General features: G+C 44.1%; 1 protein-coding gene across 1 annotated transcript; it reads right to left on the bottom strand.

The window, feature by feature from the left end:
* Positions 1-20,455: 20,455 nt before the first annotated feature.
* PRLHR (prolactin releasing hormone receptor) lies at positions 20,456-21,537 on the bottom strand. Its single transcript, XM_009579638.1, has one exon. It carries the CDS (start codon positions 21,508-21,510, stop codon positions 20,476-20,478), a length of 1,035 nt encoding a protein of 344 aa, XP_009577933.1. The 5' UTR covers positions 21,511-21,537; the 3' UTR covers positions 20,456-20,475.
* Between the last annotated feature and the right edge of the window lie 253 nt (positions 21,538-21,790).

Here is a 21,790-nt window from a genome sequence, read left to right as displayed (position 1 = left end):
CAGGGCACACACGTGGGAGCTCAGGCCAAGCGCAAGAGTCGCAGACCAGTTACAAGGTCCTTTATGAAGCAGAGGTAATATTTTTCCTGTTTTCACATGTATAACAACTAAATATTCTTGTCTTGTGAATATTGTCTTGATAATGAAGAAATTATGCTGTACAATAGTGTTTAATTAAACCTCTGTTATATTATGCTGCCACTCTATGTCACCAGGAAAATAGAACAGCAAAGAAAGGCTTTAGAAAGGTTCATAATGTTTTGACAAGAACGGACCCTGCCATTTGTAAGGTTAAAACTGCCCCTACTTTGAAAGATAACCAGCAGCAATCTGCTTGAACTTGTGTGGGGCGATTTCAGCCACTGGAAGTCAGCTAACACTGTTCTGCGTGGTGTGTTTTAGGGGGAGAGCAAGGGCATTGCTAGCAGCCTTGCTGAAAACCTAGCATCGATGGCTTGGAGAGCCACTAAAAAAAAAAAAAATTATCTTTGTGCAGTTGTGATCAGATATATAGACGTCTCCTTTTTCCCAGTCCCCCCACCAGCTATCTGGGTATGGCAGCACAACTGCCTTGGTAGTTCTGATTTTATTAGGTCCTCATTAGTGCTCTAGTGAGAGCCAAAGCAGGGAAGATCACTCTGACCTTCATCCATCTTCATTCAACTTCAGTCTAGTCCTATGTTAAAAAGTGTATTTGTGCAGTTGTATTCACAGCAGCTTGACAGGCAGCGGTCACACACGGACCCCTATATCTAAGCTGGTTTTTTGGCACCAGCCAGTTAACGCCATCAACTTGCACAGCGAAGCACAAGCCACGACTGTGTGTGCCTTGGCCCCAGCTCCTTGCTGGCTCAAGGAATGTGTCTCTGGGACCACCCAACATTACAGGCAGCCACCAGGAATCAAGAAGCTGGCAGAGAGAAAGGTGTGATGTGAGTAGCAAGTAACGCTAGTGCTCACGGGTCGGTGGGGGCTGTGGAAAAAACAGCTAGCAATTTATAGGAACCACAGGCTGAGTCTGGGGGAAGCGATAATCCCCTGCCTTTGAGATGCAGGACATCAGGTAGGCAGACATCATACTGGCATGGCTCTAGAGTTTCCATCAGTTACATCTAAAGCACTCAAATGTTAGGAAATGTCAGGATTTAAGCTACTGAGAGAACCTTATCTCTGCCCTTTTGTGCGTTTGTGCTGTACAGGATAAAGCACTACTCCAGTGAGTAAAGTCAGAGACCCTTAACTCCCTGTAGAAATACGAGCGAATTGGGTCACTAATTCAAATGTTGTGGTTTAACCCCACGACAGTTGCTTAGTCAGCAACTAAACACCACATGGCCGCTCGCTCACCCTCCTTCCCCATGGTGGGATGGGGAGAGAATCTGAAGAGCAAAAGTAAGAAAACTCATGGGTTGAGATGGGAAGGGTTTAATACTTGAAATTTAAAAAAAAAAAAAATTGTAATGAAAAGTAAAACAATGAGAGAGAGAGAGAGAGGAACAAAACCCAGGGAAAAAGAAACAAGGGAGGTAAAAAAGAAACAAGTGATGCAACCGCTCACCACCCGCCAACCGATGCCCAGCCAGTCCCCAAGCAGCGGTCACTGCCCCCCGGCCAACTCCCCCATCTCATATACTGAGCATGACGTCATATGGTATGGAATACCCCATTGGCCAGTTGGGTCAGCTGTCCTGGCTGTGCCCCCTCCCAGCTTCTTGTGCACCTGGCAGAGCATGGGAAGCTGGAAAATCCTTGACTTTGTGTAAGCATTGCTTAGCAACAACCAAAACATCAGTGTGTTATCAACATTCTTCTCATGCTAAATCCAAAACACAGCACTGTGCCAGCTACTAGGAAGAAAATTAACTCTATCCCAGATGAAACCAGGACACAAACTTTTCAAATATGTCTACTATTCCCTTCAACAAACAATTTAACACCTGCTTCATCACTGTCCCCTTCTGACAGTCACAGCATTCCATGCTGCAAATTTTTGAGCTCTACTTCAAGCAAGGAAAAAAATAATTAAGCAACCTGGCTTACAATAACATTTCTTTGTAGGATGGAGCGTTCACTGTCTCCCCTGGCCAGGGAGCACTTTGTAAGAGTGAGAGGGGACTAAAGCCTGGCTTTGGTAGAGTTTCTCCATTCTGTAGCTTCCACTGACACCTGCTGGAGAGGCGTTTCTTGGTTGATCATTTTAAATTCTGTATCCAAAACGCAAGAGGGCTGGGCACAAAATACACTTCTCCCCCATTTAACCAACAAAGCACGCTGCATGCCTGTAACAGTAAAATATGGTCAGAATCAAGAACGCTTGCCTATTTCCATCTCTGAGTTTATGGAAGAAACCCAGCTTTTTCTAAAAACCAGGCCCAATTCACAGTCATGTAGACACAGAGATATCCCAAACCAAACAAAAACCAATGTTTTTCAGAGAGATAGGTGATCTTCAGAGCTCAGTTCTGGTCCAAATGGAGGGAGGTTTGGAGAAAAGAAGGAGGAAGGAAGGTCCTCTCTGCAATTTCCAGCAAGCTAAAGGAGGAATGGGACCTGGCCGTGGTTGTCATAGCTGGGGATACCAGAGATGTGGGGAGCTCAGTCAAAGAGCCCAGTTCTCAGTCCTTTTTATATGCTGGCTGGCAACTGATGCTGGGGCAGTAGCACTGTTGTTTTCACTGCTGGGTTCACTTACTCCAGCACCACTGGTGGATTTTTGTCCCTAGTTGACTTACAGAGAAAGACTGATTGCTCGGACTACTTCCCAGCAGATGCACACGCAGAGCTCTGCAAAAGAACAAGAGCACAATTAAATCTGTGCCTGAATGAAGGTGGTTCATGTGAGTACAGCACAGGGATGTGCGATGTTCCAGCACAGCTGTGATCTACTTTCCTAGGGAGAAGGCCTTCTCCTTTTCACGTTAGAAATGTCACCAAGCCCCTGATGAGGATCTGAAGCAACTACAGGAATACAAAAATTTAAAAATACCCTAAAATACAGGCACAATCCTAAAGCTTTGAAAACTAGAAAACGCATCACAATTTTAACAGTAGGTCTTTTATGTTGGTGTAAAGTGTTCCTGCTCTGCTTAGACAGGAAACAAAGCCAGTCACTGACGGACCTAAACCTTGCCTTCACGTTCAGAATAACGTCATAGCTTGTACATTTGTAGCAACTCAGACAGACTTGAGCTCTATATAACTGAAAATGCCTTTTCCATAGTTATCTCACGGTGTCTAGCTCATAGCATTAGATTTTAACTAAAGCTTAGGTCATCTAGTCCACCCCCCCTGCCGTGGGCAGGGACATCTTCAACTAGGTCAGGTTGCTCAGAGCCCCGTCCAACCTGACCTTGAATGTTCCCAGGAATGGGGCATCTACCACCTCTCTGGGCAACCTGTGCCAGTGTCTCACCACCCTCATTGTAAAAAATTTCTTCCGTGTATCTCTTCTCAAGTCCCGCTGCTCATGGCCAGAAGATGGCAGTGGAAGAGCACCCATTGCTCGACAAACACCGCGCTTGTCTGTGAGGTCACGGTTAACTTCAAGGGCAGAAGTAAGGACTGTTTTACATTGCAGGACAGCAGACAGCTGCAGTTTAGGATATTTTAAGAGGTATCTTCTATCCATGATATCCGAAGTGCCAAAATGTGTGGCCCCATAGTTAATAAGCTGGAAATGTGTAAGAAAACCCACTTGTGCACTTCAAAACTAGGAGGAGAAAAGCTCTTCTCAAAGTGTTATTGCAAAACTCTGGGTTTCAAGACAGCTTTAATCATTTTAATTACTCAAATAAGTAATTAAATTTGAACATCTGAATATCAGGTCCACTTCATCCGCCTGAAAAACATGAAGGATTCTCACAGCAAGAAAACTTAACAGAATTGTCCCAACATCATGTTTCAAATTTGAATTTGTTAATGAGCCTGTGGCCCCCTTTTTAACTGCCCTTGTTGTTGGGATAACACAGAAAAACCCTCCAGAGGGAAAGCAGGTGGTGGGCTTGGTCCGTGTTATTTTAACTTCCATTTTAAATATATTATCATGACTAATATTACAGTCCTGCAAGCTGCTGCATGCGGAGGGACTTGCTAGAGTCTGTTTACAATCCCCTAAAATGAAACTGGCCTCTTGCTCATTCATCTGTCTGTATTGTTTTGTGTTTGCGTCTGCATGTCTGTTTTGTATTTTGGGGTCTACAGAAAGAACAGTTTTAAAAGATCTTGCTTGAAAATGTAAATTATCTCTCTAGGAAGCATTTACTGCCATGCTGTAATTCATGGTAGTACTTTACCAATACCAACACAGACTGAGGTCCCTGTAGCCCTCTGGGTGGCCCATTCTTGCAGTACCACCTGGATTGCCCTCCACTAGCCCGGGAACCATCGGTGGCCACCTAAGCACTGTAAGCCTACAGGGTAATAAAACAAGAATGGGGTAAAGAAACTGAAGCGAGTTGATGGGTTAAACATAATCGGAAGAAAAAAAGTGGAGCATGCTGTCCTACCCTGCCCCACTTTGGTGTCCTCAACTAAGAGTCTTGAGAGAGCAGGGGTAGAGCTTTGTATCTGCCAAAGCACTGGTGGACCTCCTGATCTTCCACTGGTCCCTTGGCAGGCAGAGTCAAAGGAACTGAGTCCTTTCATGACATCCTGAGTAGTAAATATGAGAACAGGATCCTCTCTCTCTTTTCCTATGTGTCCTTTCCATCCATGTATCTTACTCCTTTCCCTTTTCACCTTCCATTTCAGAAAAGCATCTTTCACAATGCTGCTGGGCGGCCAAGGCCAGAAGGGCAGCTACAAGCACCACGGGGGACAGTCAGTGTTTATTCATATTTGCCAGATTGTGGCATGATGGATCAAGCCGCGTACTGTGCCTGGATTTCGCCCACAGCAGGCCTGTGAGTAAAAGCCAGCACCAGAGAGAGAAATGCAACTGAGTTGTTCTTACATGTCCCCCGCTGAGTGGTTGTCTTATTTTCTACTAAAGAGGGCAGGATCAGGCCACACAAAAAAGGATCACGAAAAATCCTCCCCATTTCATATTTTTGAAGGATATTTGGTTTTGCTTTCCTTTTCTACACAGTATTGCTCAAATGGAAGTTTCCTTCTAAAAATTCCCTTCAAAAGGAAGACAAAAACCAGGGAATAATTACTGTGAAAATCTTACAAACCCCTTTGATTCAAATGTTTTAGCTTTTCAAATTTTTTATTACAGATGCAGTAAAGAAGGAAAAAAATGTGAATGGGCGAGTGAGTAGGGTGAAACGGGAGAGCTCTGAATCAGGTTTAAGCTCTTTTTATTGAGCAGAGCAGTGACATTGACCCCTTCTCTTCTCAGCACACCCAAATTAAAGGGACAATTGGGTGAGCCAGCCAGAGATGCAGGAGAAGATTTGGAAATGTGGGGAAAAGTCACGAGCTCTTCATTCACCTTCAGCAAGAGAAGATGCCTACAGAAAGTAACGACTAAATGAGGCTACTGAGACAAGTATCAAAGAATCGCATGAGTATGCAGAGAGACAATTTTTAAAAGTACAGAACAGGATTTTACAAGTGATAGGAGTAGCGAGAAACAATTCTGAATACCCTGAGACCAAGCAAATTATTGATTCACTAGCAAATGGAGAAGGGAAGTCATCAGCACAAAAAGCCAAGAAGGCCAAAGTTCTCTGTGTCTTATGTTGCATTTCGAAGAGAAGAGATCAAGTGCAAAGACTGGCTAATGCAAGCAGCAGCAGCAGAGCGGTAGGATCTCTCCACGGAAAGGCACAAGGAGGCATCAGCACACTTAGAGAACTCCAAAGTTTTCACGCTGTCTGAGCCTGATGGATTTTATCCCAGGGAACAGGGAAAGAATATGGCAGAAGTAATGTCAGAACCACTTGGGGTTATCTTAGGGAAGCGGTGGACTGTAAATAAGCATCAGAAGGCTGGGAAAGGGCAAATATATTCAGTTTCTAAGAGTGGAAGGAAAAGACTGGTCGGGCGTTTGTCTATCAGTCAGCTTACCTTCAAATGCCAGAAAAACCCTGGAAAGCACAAAATCTTTGTGAGCACATGAAAGAAAACAAGGAAACGAGTAAGAGTCAAAATGGATTTGACAACTGCAAATCCTCTCAGAGCAAACTCATTTCTTTTTATGAATGGGTTGCAGGTTTGGATAGAGAGAAGACTTTTTGTTTTCACCATCTGAAATTGCAGAACGGGCTTTAATATTTTCTCTAAAGACCTTCTCATTCAGTAGGTAAAAAAATATGTTCTGCATGAAACTCTCATATGGCACAGACCAAACAGGCTGAATAAACATGCTGAACTAATGAAAATGTAGCCATTATCCATGGCTCATGGACAAAATAGAAGAATGTAATTAACGAGCTCCTCAGACAACTGTCATGGAGTTGGCTGTATTCAAAATGTTTTTATTAATGACCTGGTAGATACAATAGAGTGTTATACTGTTAAAGCTCTAGAAAACACTAAGGTAGGAGGAGATGCAAGTATGTTAAGACAGGACTAGAAACTAGTCAGCTAGGCAAGTTGGAGAAATTATGTGAAAATACTGGATGAAACCTGACAGGACCGAGCAGAAGGATGAGCATTTGTTGGGAGTGATTAACTGCACAAATGGAGTACAAATGGAAACTCCAGGGATCCAAGATTATAGGAAATCATGAGAAGATGTTTTCCTACAGTGTTGCAAAATTAAGGTGATCATCACTGCAACCCAGGATACTGTTTTCCAAACAAAACTCACGATGTATGCTTATAATGAAGTGACATTCATGCAGCACAACACTCAAACATACGTTTGAGCCGGTGTACGATGATCCATTTCCTAACATCATGTACTCTCACAGAGCAATTAAACAAAATTGCTCATGTTCTGTGAGAACAAACCTTGCTGGAAGGGACTGCAATAAAGGAAGAACCTGCCTCCGCTAATGGTACTAACTCATTTCCCAAAAGCTGAAATTGCTAAGTGACCATCTGTAATTAAAAGGCCTGATGCATTTTAAAAATCCTTTTCCTACAACCGGCCGCGATTGAACCTTTCCTCTGAGTTGCACATGAAGCCAACGCAGTATCAATTGATTCAGCACTTTCACAAACCTTTTAGCACAGGCACTGTCTGCCATAGCTTGTGAGAGGCAACGTCACTAGCCAACATTTCTGGTTTTTGACTTTGTTTGCTCTTATTCTAGCTACCTTGCTCTAGCTCTGTCTGCTAGACAGAAAGGCCAACTATCAGAAATGTATCCTTCCTGCAGAAAATGGGAGGTTGATGTAGGTGCTCCACAAAACTAATTACTTGATCTCTTGAATATTTTTCTGTATGTTCCAAACCTCGGGAGCTGCTGTAAATTAGCAACCAGATAGCTGAAATGATCGCTCTTATCTGCTGTATCCATGGAAGTAAAATATCCCAGCTCTTCTCCCAGGTTTGTAGGCTCCTTTTGTCTCAACAGAAGCTGTGACCTTTATCGGCAATAGATTTTAGGTTCCAGGCTACATGTATAAACCCTCGTTTATATGGTGTGATAAATCAAAGGCAAAAATAGCCTACAGGATTCCTTGCTACATTGCACACTGTGAACAAATCATTTACTTTCCGGGGGACCATTAATTAGTATTGATTTGTCTTCTTGCTCAGACAGTTCACAGGCATACGGACGGGAGGCTGCGTGCCAGCCTGTGCAGCACCAGGGGCCTGCTATCCTGCAGCTTTTTACACAAGTTGAAAAGATTTGCAAACAGAAGACATACGACATAGTCTGAAGTTAAGGTGGTCTTCGAATTCGCCATTTTCAGTGGCTAATGAAAGAGGAAGTAGATGAGATAATATCAATAGGAGCAAGAGACCCATTTGGAACAGAAAATGAGTTAATAAAACAGTGAGGATGAAATCTGAAGTCCATGAAGAGGCTCACAGCCCGGCCCAGTATTCCAGAGTAAGACATCCCTATGAATTCACCTTGCGCAGGTCCAAGGCTAAAACCTGAAAGTCAACACTGTATCAGCCCTGGTTTGTGGGGATGGTCTATAAAAAAAGACCATCACAAAATCTGGATGCACTGGGAATGTGTTGTCACAACTCTGCCCATCTCCCAAGGTAAAGGAATGCAGATGGAAAAGTCTTTTTGTATTTTCGTAAGTAAATGCTACCTCAACAACCCTGACTGAGACCATCATTTCTCTGCCTTCCTGGAGACCTCCTCTAGTGCCACGCCAAGAGACCATGGAAGGCCAAGTATCTACAAACCCCACTGCTGTTTGGGACAAGCCTGGTGTCAAGCACGTGATTGTGCTGGGAGGAGAGACGACACGTATGGTGGTCGCAGGCCTCCTTGGAGTAAGGCTGGTCTCCAGCAACAGAGGAGACCTTGCTGACTGGCAATGAGCAGGGGAAGCAACTCACACCATTCTCGGACAAAAAGGTACCACCAAGAACGCAGCTCAGACCAGGCCAGCAGGCTCCAGGAACTAGAAAACCAGGGTACTTGGTGTTTAATTGAGCCAGCGAGATTTTCAGTTCCCCGAAGAGTGAGAATAGCTGTACGATCAGACACACACGCCAACGCCTGCTGGCAGTACCCGTGGGATGACCAGTGGATGACCAGTGAACGCGTAGCAGTGCTGCAGAGCAGAGACTGCATACGGGGAGAGCTAGTGCCCACTCGTCGCTGGGGTTTTGCTGCTCACCAGCTATGTCCTACTGTTGCTTGCCAGGTCATTGGTCTTATATTTACTGCGCTGACTAAAAAGGAAGCTAACACCTAGCGTTAGTGCTAGTGTTAAACTGAGTTCTTGCTTATCGCTGGCACAGATTCTAGAGCAAAAGCCAGTTTTAAGAAGGAATGAGTCTAGCTTTGTACTGATCATATTGATCCATCCTCCTCCTTCCTCCAGACAGCCCCAGGATCAGCAGGCACCGAAAAGATTGGCTACTGGTATCTCCTTTAAGAATAGACAGCAATTAAAATTAGAAGGTAAAGTTTCTTAGCAAGAATATAACAACTTGGGGACAGAATTTCAGTACTCCAGCAGAACCAGGAGGTCTAAGATTAAGTGGAACCTCAATTCCTTCATGCCCCACTGAAACTTTTTAATAAATTTTCGTTCATTCTTTTCAGTATTTATCTTCCTAACAGGTTAGGAGGGGTTTTTTTTTTCTGTTTTAATAAGCTTCTCTATTAGTATCAGATAGTTACACTAATCACCCTCTTGCATGTGTGGGTTCCACCTGACTTCATCTAAGAGTATCTACTAATAATGCAACCTTGTAAAACTTGTTGTTTGGTAAGCTAGAACTATCTGTAAATCACTCCCATCCAACCCAGCCTCCAGCAACACTGCCAGTGTTTTGCATGGGGTCTCTGTGTGCCCTATTTAAAGGCTCTGCCTGCTGGGCTGGGGCAGGTGCTGGAGGGCCAACTGATGGTGGTGGGAGGACACCACGTTCATCAAGATTAGTCGTCTTAGGAAAGAGGATGGAAGGTTTGCTGGGGGGTAGGGAAAACAGGATTTGTTTCTCTAATTTAGAAAGAATTAGTGAGAAACCAGCTGATGAGTAGGTTCCAGGGAAACAAAGAATAACTGATGAAGATACTTTGGTGAGTAAAGGTCTAGCTATTTTATTAAATGTATTAATGCTGAATGTTGAAGGGAAGCTGATATTAGTTTCTTGTGAAGAGATGGTACTTGATACACTGACTAGCTCTGATTTAGAGTTCTTGTTTCAGCTCTAGATTAGGATGATAATTATGTATGCTTATGCTCTGTTTCATAGTTTGTGCCTCATGGAGTCCAATCCTTTGTCTGCCATAGCTATTAGGAGGAGATATCTCAGATCTTGAGCTCTTCCGTTTATTAGAACCTGAACAATGTGCATGGAAGGGGGCATTGCTGCATCCTGAGAGCTTCTGATTGTCTGCAGGAAAAAAAAAAAAAAAAAATCAGGAATATTATAAAACAGGAAACTAACAGGTTGGAAGCTCACTTGTATTTCCCTTCTATTAATGTAGGGAAGGAGAAGGGAAAGGTAGGGACCCCTCGTAAAAATCATGTTCTCTTGAATCTGAAATCAAGACTGCTGCTGACATTGATGGAGGTGGGAGTAAGCTTCTCAGGTGCCCGGGAGCAGCCCCGGTGTGACTGCAGCTGGTGGCACTCCATCTAATCATTGAGGAGTAACTTGTATTTGCTCCTCTTCTGTTCAGACAGTTTGTCCAAATACACTTCAGAAGAAGAAGGAGATATTTAAAACCAGACATATTGCAGTGCTTAAGTGCTCTGAATCATAGAGGCATTATAGATTCCTTTTGGGTTTCACTCTGCTTTTCAGATGCGACTCAGCTTTCAGCGACAGCTTATCCACATTGCTGCTTATTCGGAACTAAACAAAACTATTGCTCTCTGGTGGATTCTCAAATGGCTAATTAGCTCTTCTTGGGAAACATACGCGCAGGGTTGAAATTCAGTGGATAATAGGTGTCTGTTGGATTCCTAGCCATTAATAAAAGAAATTAGCATACTTCTGCCTAGCTAGACCCTGCCATATTTTGTGGTAAGTAATGTCTTCCTTGTTGTGTTTCAGCAGCTGCTGAAACATGTCGTAGTCATTAGAAGTGGCAGTATCCAGCTCACAAGGATAGAATATTTTCTAAAAGAGTGTTGCTCTCCCTGGAAACGTCGGTGCTGTGGGGCTGCCTAGATCAAACGCAGAAGGTGTAAATTCCAGGTCACAAGAGTTGTAGTTTCATAGAAAACATCTCTAGCTATGCAACGATCAAACAGAATACTTCAAAGCTTCCAATAGTCCTCTGTCATTTCTTTTGGTTTTAAAAATGTTTAGTTACTGTAAATGGGGCATTAGCAAGAGTTTCTACTTACGTGGTTTGTTGTTTTCTATCCCCTGGTTATGCTGTGAATGTTAAATCAAAATCTTGTGGAAAGACGCCTCAAAGCTCGTTTTGGAACTATTATCTACAGCAGAAAATCATAGCGGCTTGGTTAAGTCTCTGGACACCATCTGAGAGGAGACAATAGAGACACTCATCTTTGCTCAAAGCTGTCTCAAAGAGCTTAGACTTTCTGCAATAAAGGTAAAATCAAACTGCAGATCCATGTTTCAAACATCTGCAATTTAGAGGAAAGTGTAGGGCTTGCTATTTTTGCAACTATTTTTAAATAGGTGAATTGCGAAACTTGATGTAGCTTTACGTCACCTTTATCCATCTCCTCTGGTCTCAATATTTGAATGTGAATAGCTTCAGATTTAGAAAGCTGTACTGACACTCTCCATTTAGTTTTTATTCACTGCTGTAAAAAATTTTAAGACTATTCTTGTACCAGTCTGGCGTTGTCCCAACTCACCTTCCACCTGTTTTCAAATACCTCATGTTAGAACTGGAAGTAAAAGTGCTTGCCTAATTATCTCTATTTTCAGCATAGCTAGCACTGTAAATTAGGCTATTTGTTGAACGTCACATTGCAGATTCAGCTTGTCCAGCTAATTCATTTTAGCACTAAAAATCCTGTGCGTTTTCCTCTTGCCCTCAAATCTTCTGTGCTTTTCTGATCACTCAGCAAACCCATAATGGTTTAGAAAGCTACCAAATATTTCACTTGCATATACCTTCTTCAGTGGTGGGCAAACATTAAAACGTCTTCTACCCCTCTTAAAGGTGACCTAATCCCCAGGAATCAAGGCATTTTAAGAACTATTTATTTTTTAATGTTAATCCATTCCTTTAACATACTGAGGTTTTGGGGTTGGTTGTTTGGATTTTTGCGTTGTAATAGATTTCACATGTATAGAAAAGATATTTAGCTTAGGGCTGCTGGTTACTTTACCACTTCTGTTTAAGTCCTTGGAAAGCAGACCTGGACTAAACCCACGAATCACATTTAAACTTCATAAGACTGGGTGAATACCAGCATCCCAAACAGATTGTTTGCACAGTGCACTGGGAGAAGGTTTTACCCAGAATGTTGGATGCTAATGTGCAGAATAAGCTGCTGTCTGAGCTGAGCTAGCTGACAGCCACCACTGAGGATGCAAAGTGAAGATGTGATTTTTAAACCCTGCATCTCTGAGATTGGGTGCCTCACACTGCGCGGAAGGGAGATGTCTCTGCATGAAAATTAGTAGCCTGAAATTCAAGCACCTTTCCTTAAAATACGTGGGGGGAGGAGGTAAATCTTCTTCTCAGGAAATGATTGATAGACAACATTTCAATGCACAGTTGCCTTTATCCAATAATTAAATGGCTTCAGGGTCTGGGCAGTCTGGCTTTTAATCCCCAGTTCTGAAGTTTGACCTGTCTTTTATGTCCTCACCTACTCAGCGGCATTTACAGGTGGGCAGTGCCATTTTAAGCTATTTCATGGGAAAACATATTTCTTCATTTAGCAATAAAGGAAGAATGTTATGAACTATGAAAGCATGCAGATCATGTCAGACCATGTATACAACTTTTTGGAGGTGAGAAGTGTTTGGAACAGTGCTTTCCGCAATGCCTTCAAAATAACGAAACCCATCTTTCTGTAACTACAGCAAAACGTAGGTCTTCAAAAGCTTTCCTGCACTTTGTTGGTGATGTTGTTAGAACTTTGTTTGACCAGTGATGATTTGTATTTCGTCTATTCTCAGTCTGTGGTAATTTTCCAAGAGGAGGTATCAAAACAATTTAGAATTAGCTGTGACAACTGACAATTGCATGGGTGGTACAAAAGGCTTTTACAAATAAACATTATTTTATGCAACAAACATGAATACATGTTTTAATGAAGAAGTGATTCACAATGATAATATTATTGACTTGTTAAGATTAAACAGGTCTGCCATATGCTGTGCCTAGTGCTTCAGATGGTTTCAAATTTATTTTTAATTCTTTTAAGTTATGCATATTAATAACAGATGTTGAATTTTAAAAGGATCCAATAATTGTGGGGAAATCATTCCAAAGCTGAGTGTTGAAGGTTTTGTCTTCTTAATGATTTGAAATACTTTGTAGATAGTGACTCAGAAAGTAATTTCTAATTGGTGATGTAGATCATAGCCAACTTTTGCACATGATATTTGGATTATTTTCATCTTACTTCCTCCAGAGTTGCATTCAGTTGTTGAGAAGTGGGTTGGTTGAACGCTTGCCTCAGAACCCCATCCCCAACCTTTCAATTATTTTTATGAAAAACCCCTTTCACAAGAGCATTCGCCCTCAACTCATCTGTCTCTGGACCATATACTAATGGCTCTGCATACATGGACCTCACACTAATGGTTCATACATATGCCTGGCTTGCCCCTATCCAAGCTCACTGTATGGCTGAGGGATAGGAGGAAAGATGCAGTAAAGCCAATACACTGAACTGGCACGCTGCAAGTGAGGGACCACACTGACAAGAAGACTTGAGTAACTCCTACATTCATACTGAAACACAGCCTCTGGGTGGTTATAGATTTAGCCTTTGGATAGTTATTGTTTGCTTGAAGTCCAAAAATATTCTCCTTTTTTTTTTTTTTTTCTTTCTTTCTTTCTTGCCCTGAGCCCAAGACAGGCTTGTTTTACAATACAGTGCATTGTTTCACCTTCCCACTCCCAAATGCAACCGGTCGCACAAACTTGAGATGTGACTGATGGCAACCTGTGACAGTGTGTCACAGCTACTGCCTTGTTTGGCTGTCACATTTTCACTAGAGCGTTGGCCTGTCTTGTCATGGTTGTGATGGGGTAGCTGAACACAACTCCCTGTGGCTGAGAAACCATAGGCAGAGCGACAACACCTCACAGGAGCACCAGCTGCCTCCAGCTGAGCACGTCGTTCGCTGGTGATGTTGCTGGGGGGGATCCTGAGCCGCGTAGGAGCGGTCCTCAGCACCACCAGGCTCTCCCAGACCACAGCTTCCTGCTGCTGTGAGCCACAGGCTGCCTCTCCAGCACCTTATCTGGAAACCAAGCACTGTGCTCAGCAGAAGAGGCAGATCTCCTGGCTAGGCTGGAAAGCTGCAAGCTCCTCTTTGCAGCCCTGCTAGCTGCTGAAGCAACATCTCCAGCACCTAATGGGAATGTAAGAATTGTAGGAAATGTAGATGTAGGGATTAAAGCCATCATCTCCTTTTGTATGCTTCCTGCAGAGAAAAAAACACAAGGAAATTGCAACGTAATGGTGATAATTAACATACACAAGATGCAAAGAACGGAGAGCCCAGTCAGCTGCAAATAGATAGCAGTGACCCCGAATTGATTTCCAACAGGCTGGAGACACAAAGCAGGGAGCCCCTGAGTGCGTGTTTTATTATTTAGACCAATTACTAGCTTCATTAACTTAGTTTGACAAAGCAGGCTGTAGAAAGGGAAAGTAAACAATGACAGGCAAGAAAGTCAACCCTATCAGCTTCTTGGCAAAGAGGTTAGATTTTAGATCCTAAAGGGACATAACTCCCAATGAGATATATTTGGTGTTCGTGCCCTTAACCCCTCACTTTTTGCCCTGTAGGGAGGCAGCCTGGCCATCTCATAACTAGTTCTGAAGCATTTACACCATTCCTCATGTAATCCTGGGTGGGTTCCTACAGTAGAGAGCACTTAGATGTCTTTTCCTTCCCTGGGGAGCACCACGAAAATGCTGGTATTCTTCCTAATTTCAGATAGCTACTAGGATGTCAACATCCCTGAGGCTCCATCTTCTATTGACTAGTTGATCAACGGTTTCAAAAGTCTGGGGGAGGACTGGGAGAGCAGGGAGCAGAGAAACATATACAAAATTTGATTGAAACCAGCCTGGGGAAAGCCTGCCCATCTGGTTATATCAGTACGTGGTAAGAATGTACTTGAAACCTGCTCTTGAAACAGGGAGTATGATAATGATTTCCAAAGGAAAGGCCCCATTAATATGGACAGGGTACCTTTGATGCATCTGCCATTGCACGCTGGGACTTTCAGTAAAGCAAACTCTTGTGGATGTGGAGGGAAATGGGGTACAAAGGACCAGAGCTAGCGATGGTTTTGACCCAGAATGAGATCACTGAGTATGGGGAGGGGTATTTACTTGATGCAACCACAAAAGCCAGTGCTCCAAGTAGCAGGCAGGCCGGGTTTGCTCCTGCCAGCTGCAGACCTGCACAGCAAATGGTTAGGCGCAGAGACTGTGTGTCAGGCACAACTGGCTATTATTTCTGCTTGCAGAAAGAAGATTAAGAGAGAAGAGGGTGATCTCCATTTTAGAAAGCCTCCCTGATTTTTGTATGCTTTTTATGAGGCAGAAATATTTGCTTTGACCCTTGAGCAACGTTTTCTCCACGGCAAGCAGGAGGAATGCAACTATTTTTTCTGAGAAAAGAAAAAGATAGTGGGCAGTGAGGGGGGGAGAGCTGGAGGTAAAAATGTGTATTATATTTCTTCATGCAGAAGTGGCAAAGACAGCAGTGGCTTTACCACCAGCAGGTTGTTTCTCTCTCTGCCCTCTTCTCGTCTGGTGGGCAGATTGATGCATGCATTGTACAGTTCTGTCCAATTAGGCATTTTTTTTCCCAGCTGCAGGTGTACCATTTTCAGCTTATATCTGTACCCTGCATAATCTTAGCCATCTAATTATAACTCACTATTGACACCTCAACAAACAAGATTCATTCAATTAAAACTGCACAGAGCATCTGTTGTTCAGCTGGCATGAAAAATACCAGCTTTTCCCAGTCTATCTATCAGCTGGGAAGCACTTGCCATGCTCCTGTGAGTAATGGCCTTATGGTGGGATCTGCTTTTGCCCATCCCAGATAAACTGCCATTCCCCAAATATGATACAAATATAGCTCTCACAGTTTTCTTTGTCCAAGCATAAGGAAAATTTATAGCAATGCATTGCACAAATAAGTTGGTCTTCGGTGACTGCTCTGAGCTGCCATTTTCAAGGTGGGGGAGAGAACAACTCTACCTGACCCTAACTGAGGTTTGATTAACTATTGTTTTGCTTTGGCTGCCTGATTTCAGATTTAGTGACCTTTGTTCACTAGCTAATCTGTTTTTTAATTCCTGATCAAATACCAATTTACTTTTTCATGTTTCATAAGTACATTGCCTTTTAATACCAATCCCGCGTTTGACCATAGGGAGTAGCTTATGTTTGATCAAGCATTTTTGCATCTATAAACGTTGGAAATACGGTGTATTTGCTAGAACTCTGTGAGTCCCTATGCTATGCAGCGTAGCTTCAAATCGTGAAGCTGTGATTCTTGCTATCTTGCTCTTCACTTAAAGTGAAGCTATCTCGCCCTCCCCTGCCTCTCCCCATCGTCTCCTTCTGTATCTCTATTAATCTCCACATTTAAGATATGCAGAGCCTTCTGAGCTGTAGAGGCTTGGCCCCAGTGAAACCTCCCAGATGATTTTTACAATGAGTAAGTGTGGTCCTAAGTGGGCCCTCCATTTCCAAAGCCCAAGGCTCACCATGCTCTGATAACCCACTTGCTGGCTAATGCAGCTGAGATCTGCCTGAAAACACCACCGCAGAGCACGTGTACAAACTCCATAGTAGATCTAGGAGTGTTTACCGGAGACTGTCCTTTAGGAACAGTCCGAGGAGCCATCATAAATAGCATGTATTTGCTGCTGTAAAATGCAGAACACCTAGGTCTCTACCTGTTAAAAGTCTCTCGGTAGATGTAAACAACTGGAATGAAATCCCAGCAGATGAGGAGCATATAGAACTCTGCCATACCTCAGCTCAGACGCAAACCTGCAGTGGGCGAGTCCTTGGATTCGAATGTAAGCAAGAAACAACAACTAAAACCCTTACAGAGAAAGTTAATAGGTTCACCAAGTTTTGAACCAGGCTACTTTATAAAATCAAAGCATGCAATGATTTCTTAAATTGTAATTAAAAATTATACCACCAAAAATACTGTAGTGGTGAGCCCTGGTTCCTCAGAGAACCACAGCAGTTCCCCAGAGAGGGGTGGAGATTAGCAAAAACATTTCACATGACGGCTTTTAATATAATTATTTGCATAACTGGATTAAAGAAGCGCACCAACGTGCCTCTAAATCTTATTATTGTTTATTACTCTGGAAAACAGAGAAAACAGTAATTACATCGAGCAGAGATTCTTGGGACTCGATTGAGAGGTGGGGTTGAGCGAATGTGGCTGTGCCTCGGTCCCCACCAGCCTGCGGGACCCCCAGCCCTCCTGCCCGGAGCCGGACCTCCGTTGTGCACCGAGCAGGAAAAGCCTGGAAAAATGGCCTTGCAGGACCACTGAGGTGGGCAAGGGGGCTGCTGAGGAGAGAGAAGGAGCTTCAGGAGCCCACGGCTGGGGAACGCAGATCATTTCAAGGTGCATCTGCAAAACGTAGTCCTGAGAAGGGCCTGAAGCAAGGGGCAGGCTCTGAGCTTTCTGCTGCAAACGCAAGTCCTGAAAGATTCAGGGCATGTACAGGTTAAACCAGCACTTAAATAAGGGTGCCTGCCATGCTGGGCACTCCTGAGGAACTCCTTGAGATGACAGACCTCGGCACTGCTGTAACTGCAGCTCCAGGGGCTGCTGGTAGCGAGATGTTCCCAGTGCATCCGTCACTGGGAAAAATATATGCACTGAACAGCCGTTCATTTCCGTCTCAGGGGAAAAAAAGAAAAAAAAATAGAGAAGTCCCTCTTGTTTGCTTCATGCAGCTCTCTGCAGCAGCCATCTGCAGTCACTAACATTCAAGAGAACATTAATGAGCCAAACTGCAGTGTTGGCAAATGAGGGTAAAAACATGATGTGTAAGAAGGAAATGATCCCAGGCCTGCTGTGTTAACGAGAGGCTTCCCAGTTACTCCACTGGGCTTTGGATCACTGTGTATTTAGTGCACAAGTGTCTGTGTTTAGTGCACAAGGTGGTAAACAGTATGGGCCATCTCAATGCTAATTAGCCTTTACAAACTGACAAATTAACAGCTTGAAGTAACATAATTCCATAGAAGAAAAATCTCTAAAAATCCAGATTTTATTGTTATTTAAGGCTGTTTTTTGCAGTGTTGTTCCAGTGCTCTCTCAGTGTCCTACTCTCTGTTTTCTTCAAAAGAGCCCTGAAACAGAAAAGCCTATAAAATTTGGTTTGTTTGTGTGGAAGGTTTTTTTTGCCTTTTCAAAATCATCAGCTATTCCAGTAACTTGCTATACTGAGCTTGAAGGAAAAACAATTTACTAAAATTCAGCAAAAGCAAAACATCCTTTAATAAGTCATTCAAATCTTTAAATCAAGATAAGCAAGGCAGATACACTTCATCACAGAGTGAATGTAAGTAATAGCCACTTTAAAAGGACTTTCCTTGATTCAATGTCTCTGTAATCAGCTTCCAATATCCAGTTCCTCATTATTAGCAACAGAACAGCTTGAAATTCTAAGGAAATTTGTGAGAAGGGATTTCAAATGTTTTTCCAACGCTTTTCCCAGTGTGTGCGTATGCACCTGTGTAGTTTTAACCAGATTAGCTTACTGAATGCTGATGAGCAAAATGATATTCACAGTTTCACAGTAGGAGTACATTTACAAACTAGAGAAACCATCCTCTCTTTCTTCCCTCTCCCCCCTCGTCCATCTGCGTTGCCTCGCAGTCCAGACGTTTCTGGCCATGTGCAGTTGCGGTTGGATAGATGCCCTTGCTGACCATGGCCAAAACTGCCCCGCATTGCGCTGCTCCTCCGGCTGACCTCAGCTCGGTATCAGTCAGTTCCTCATGCCATCCCAGATTCTGGCTGAGCAGGCTGGAAGAATCCTCTTCAGAAACAATGTCTGCTTTCAGAACTTTTTCCCTTACGCTTGCCTATTATCTCGGATATTTTCAGTTCAGACAGAGGGAGGAAGAAACTAGAAACCATTAGGTTGTTTATAGCTTCTAACTCCCTCATCCGATTGAAAGGTGAATGTCAAAGGAAATTGTTGCTTCCCAAAAGACTCCTTCAAAAAGAGAGCACTTCCCATTCCGTTCTGTTTGACAAGTCTTTCTTTGACTGGTCACGCAATGCTCATACATGGCTCAATGTCAACTGCCTCTTCCACCCACCGTCTCTTAACAGACACTTCCAGAAGTGCCTCTGAAGATGGTATCAAAGTCTCTGGCTGTCTCTGGAGAGCAAAGCTGATGGCAGCATTGCTACATGTCCAAATAAGTTCCTCAAGGAATGAGCAGGAAGCCTCTTGGCACCAAAAAGTCTACAATGACGTCCACTCCTCTGGCTGGGAACGCAGCTGCCTTGCGGTAGGATCAGCAAATTGGGGTTACGTGAGACAATTCAATGTCAGTAAAGTGGTGGTATGTCTTAACATCCCCCTATTTGGATGAGTTTCCACCACACATTATGTTTCCAGCCTGTCCACCCTTGGCGGCGGCATCAGCAAATCCACCAAATAGGCTGTCGCACACCCTGCATCGCAGTTGCCCCTCACAGAAATAACATCACTCCGGTTTTATTTCCCCTCTCGCAATCCTACATCTCGCCTTGCTACAGGCCGTGCTGCAGGTTCACGAGACGCAGGGGGTTGGGGATTGCATGATGATGCTGGGTTCAAAAAGCCTAAAGCACAGATCCCTGCCCGATGCGGTTGGCCGTGGCAGGCAGGGGAGCAGCCCTGCTGCAAAGGCTGCTATTCCGTCCACTCTGGCCAGCCGCAAGGAGAAAATGGCGGTGAGGGAGGAAACCATGCAGGGCAGACACAGCACACCCCACCAAGGGCTGCAGAGCCCTCATCCGTGCATGGGTCCCCAGGCACACAAGCGAATCAGTTGTCTTGTACAGAGGCGCTTGGAGGGAGTGCGGGTGCGCTGCTGCCGTCACCCCACGCACCACTCGCACCCTCAGGAGTGGGGAGACCCCTGCACACTGCTGCTGCCAGCGCAACTCAGCTGGCAGAGGGAGGCTCGGAGCAGCTCCTACCAACCTGGTCTCCTGCCCACAGCAGAGACAGCTGCTCTGGAAGGACGTTTCAGAGAGCCTGAGGCTATTCTTCAGCGTGGCCCTAACCCAAGAGGACTACAGGAATATTGTTAGTCCTCCAACCTGGATAATGTGCTAAGGACTGGACTCTGGCTAGATATGCAGATTTGATTTTTACCCAATCCAAAACATTTCCTCACTGAGACGTTTAGGTCTCATATTCATCCTTGCTTCTCCCTGTCCCCAAATCCCATGTCTGGACTGCCAGCATTATCCAAAACAGATAGCGGGGGATCCCTGTAGTTTATGTAAGGGTGTCTTATTGTGCTAACATCTCCTTGGCCTCTAACTCTTGTCAAAGAAGCAAAGACATTTCTGGGACTTGACATCTGCCTCTCCTTCTCCAGTAGGAGTGGACGTGCTGGGGAAGCTACGCATGGGACTTGTGTTGTTATAATTGAGCCCTGAGGACAAGTGTCAGGAATCAGGACTAATTAATAGTGGAAAAGACTTACAGTGTTACTGTACGAAGGAAGCGCACTCCCACCAGCTCTCGTTTACAGCACCACACTGGCCATAATGCAGTTTGTAGCGGGTCCAATTTTCTTCTTTCTCCAGGCAAACATTTTCTTCAGCTCCCCCCTGAAGCTGTCATGGAGCCAGGCATAGAGGAAGGCATTGGTACAAGCAGACATCATTGCAAACCAGTGGCACAGCAGCTGGATAAAATTGAAGTACTGCTTGTCAATCAAGCTGATGTCTATGTCCTTTATCATGTTGAAGATGTGCAGAGGCAGCCAACAGACTCCAAAGGCTGCCACCACTAATACTAGCAAGCGAAAAGTCTTTCTCCTCCTTGCTCGGTCCCACTCAGCTTGGCCCTGGGTGACGTTGCCTGGGACCACACGGTTTTTCAGCTTGACTGAGATTCTCAGGTAGGACAGGGAGATGACAGCCAAAGGCAGTACGTAGGTGATGATGAGCGTGCTGTAGGCGTAAGCTAAGCGATCTCTCTTCATGTGGAACCAAAACTCCTCGCAGATGGAGAAGTCCAGTTCCGGGAACTCTGCGTGGTAAGTGTGCACCAAGGCTGGGGCAGCCAAGGTACAGCTCAGCAGCCAAATAGCAGCCAGGATATAAGCACAAATAGGGATTGTGAGCCTCCTGCGGAACGGGTACACCATGGCGTAGTACCTATCCACAGCTATGACAGTCAAGGTAAAGACAGACACAAACACAGTGACGGGTTGCATCAGGAAAACAAAGTAGCACATGAAACGCCCGTACACCCATCCTCTGGGCTCAAAGGCGTACGCGAGTGTCAGGGGTACACAGGTTGCACACATGAGCATGTCTGAGAAAGCCAGATTGCCTACCAGAAAGTTGGTGACATTGTGCATTTTTTTTGTCTTGCAGATAACATAAATGAGAAGGTAATTCCCAATGACACCAATAAAAACCACTAGCGAGTAGCAGGGGATGATGAGTGGCTTGAAGGTCTGAACAAACTGGAGCCCTGAGAATAAATTGCTGGCATTGCTATGAATCACAGAGAGGAAGCTTTGGGAGGTTAAATTGTCTGAATTCATCATTTCCCTCCTTTTGTCGTCTGCCGTCAGCTAAGTGAAGTAGTTACCACTGCACTACTCCCGCGCTCAATCAGTGTGGATAATGAATGGGTTACTGGCTGTCCAGAGGTTACCACATGGAGAGTAAACAAGCATCCATAAAAGCAAAAGGTGAAGTTGTAATCCTCGAGAGGCAGCTTTCAGCAATTCCTAAGAAAAATCAAATACAACCAATTTCCATTAAAGTCCTCCTGTATTTACTGTTAAATCTAGGTTTTGACAGCATGCCACTTAATAAACATTT

Source organism: Fulmarus glacialis, unplaced genomic scaffold (genome assembly GCF_000690835.1).
Source record: "Fulmarus glacialis isolate BGI_N327 unplaced genomic scaffold, ASM69083v1 scaffold6236, whole genome shotgun sequence".
NCBI lineage: Eukaryota > Metazoa > Chordata > Aves > Procellariiformes > Procellariidae > Fulmarus > Fulmarus glacialis.
Note: the sequence above shows the minus strand (reverse complement) of the source record. Positions and strands in the feature narration are given on the sequence as shown.

What these genes read in the sequence shown, in the direction of transcription:
- PRLHR (XM_009579638.1), bottom strand. Translation starts at nt 21,510, where the DNA reads ATGATGAATTCAGACAATTTAACCTCCCAAAGCTTCCTCTCTGTGATT.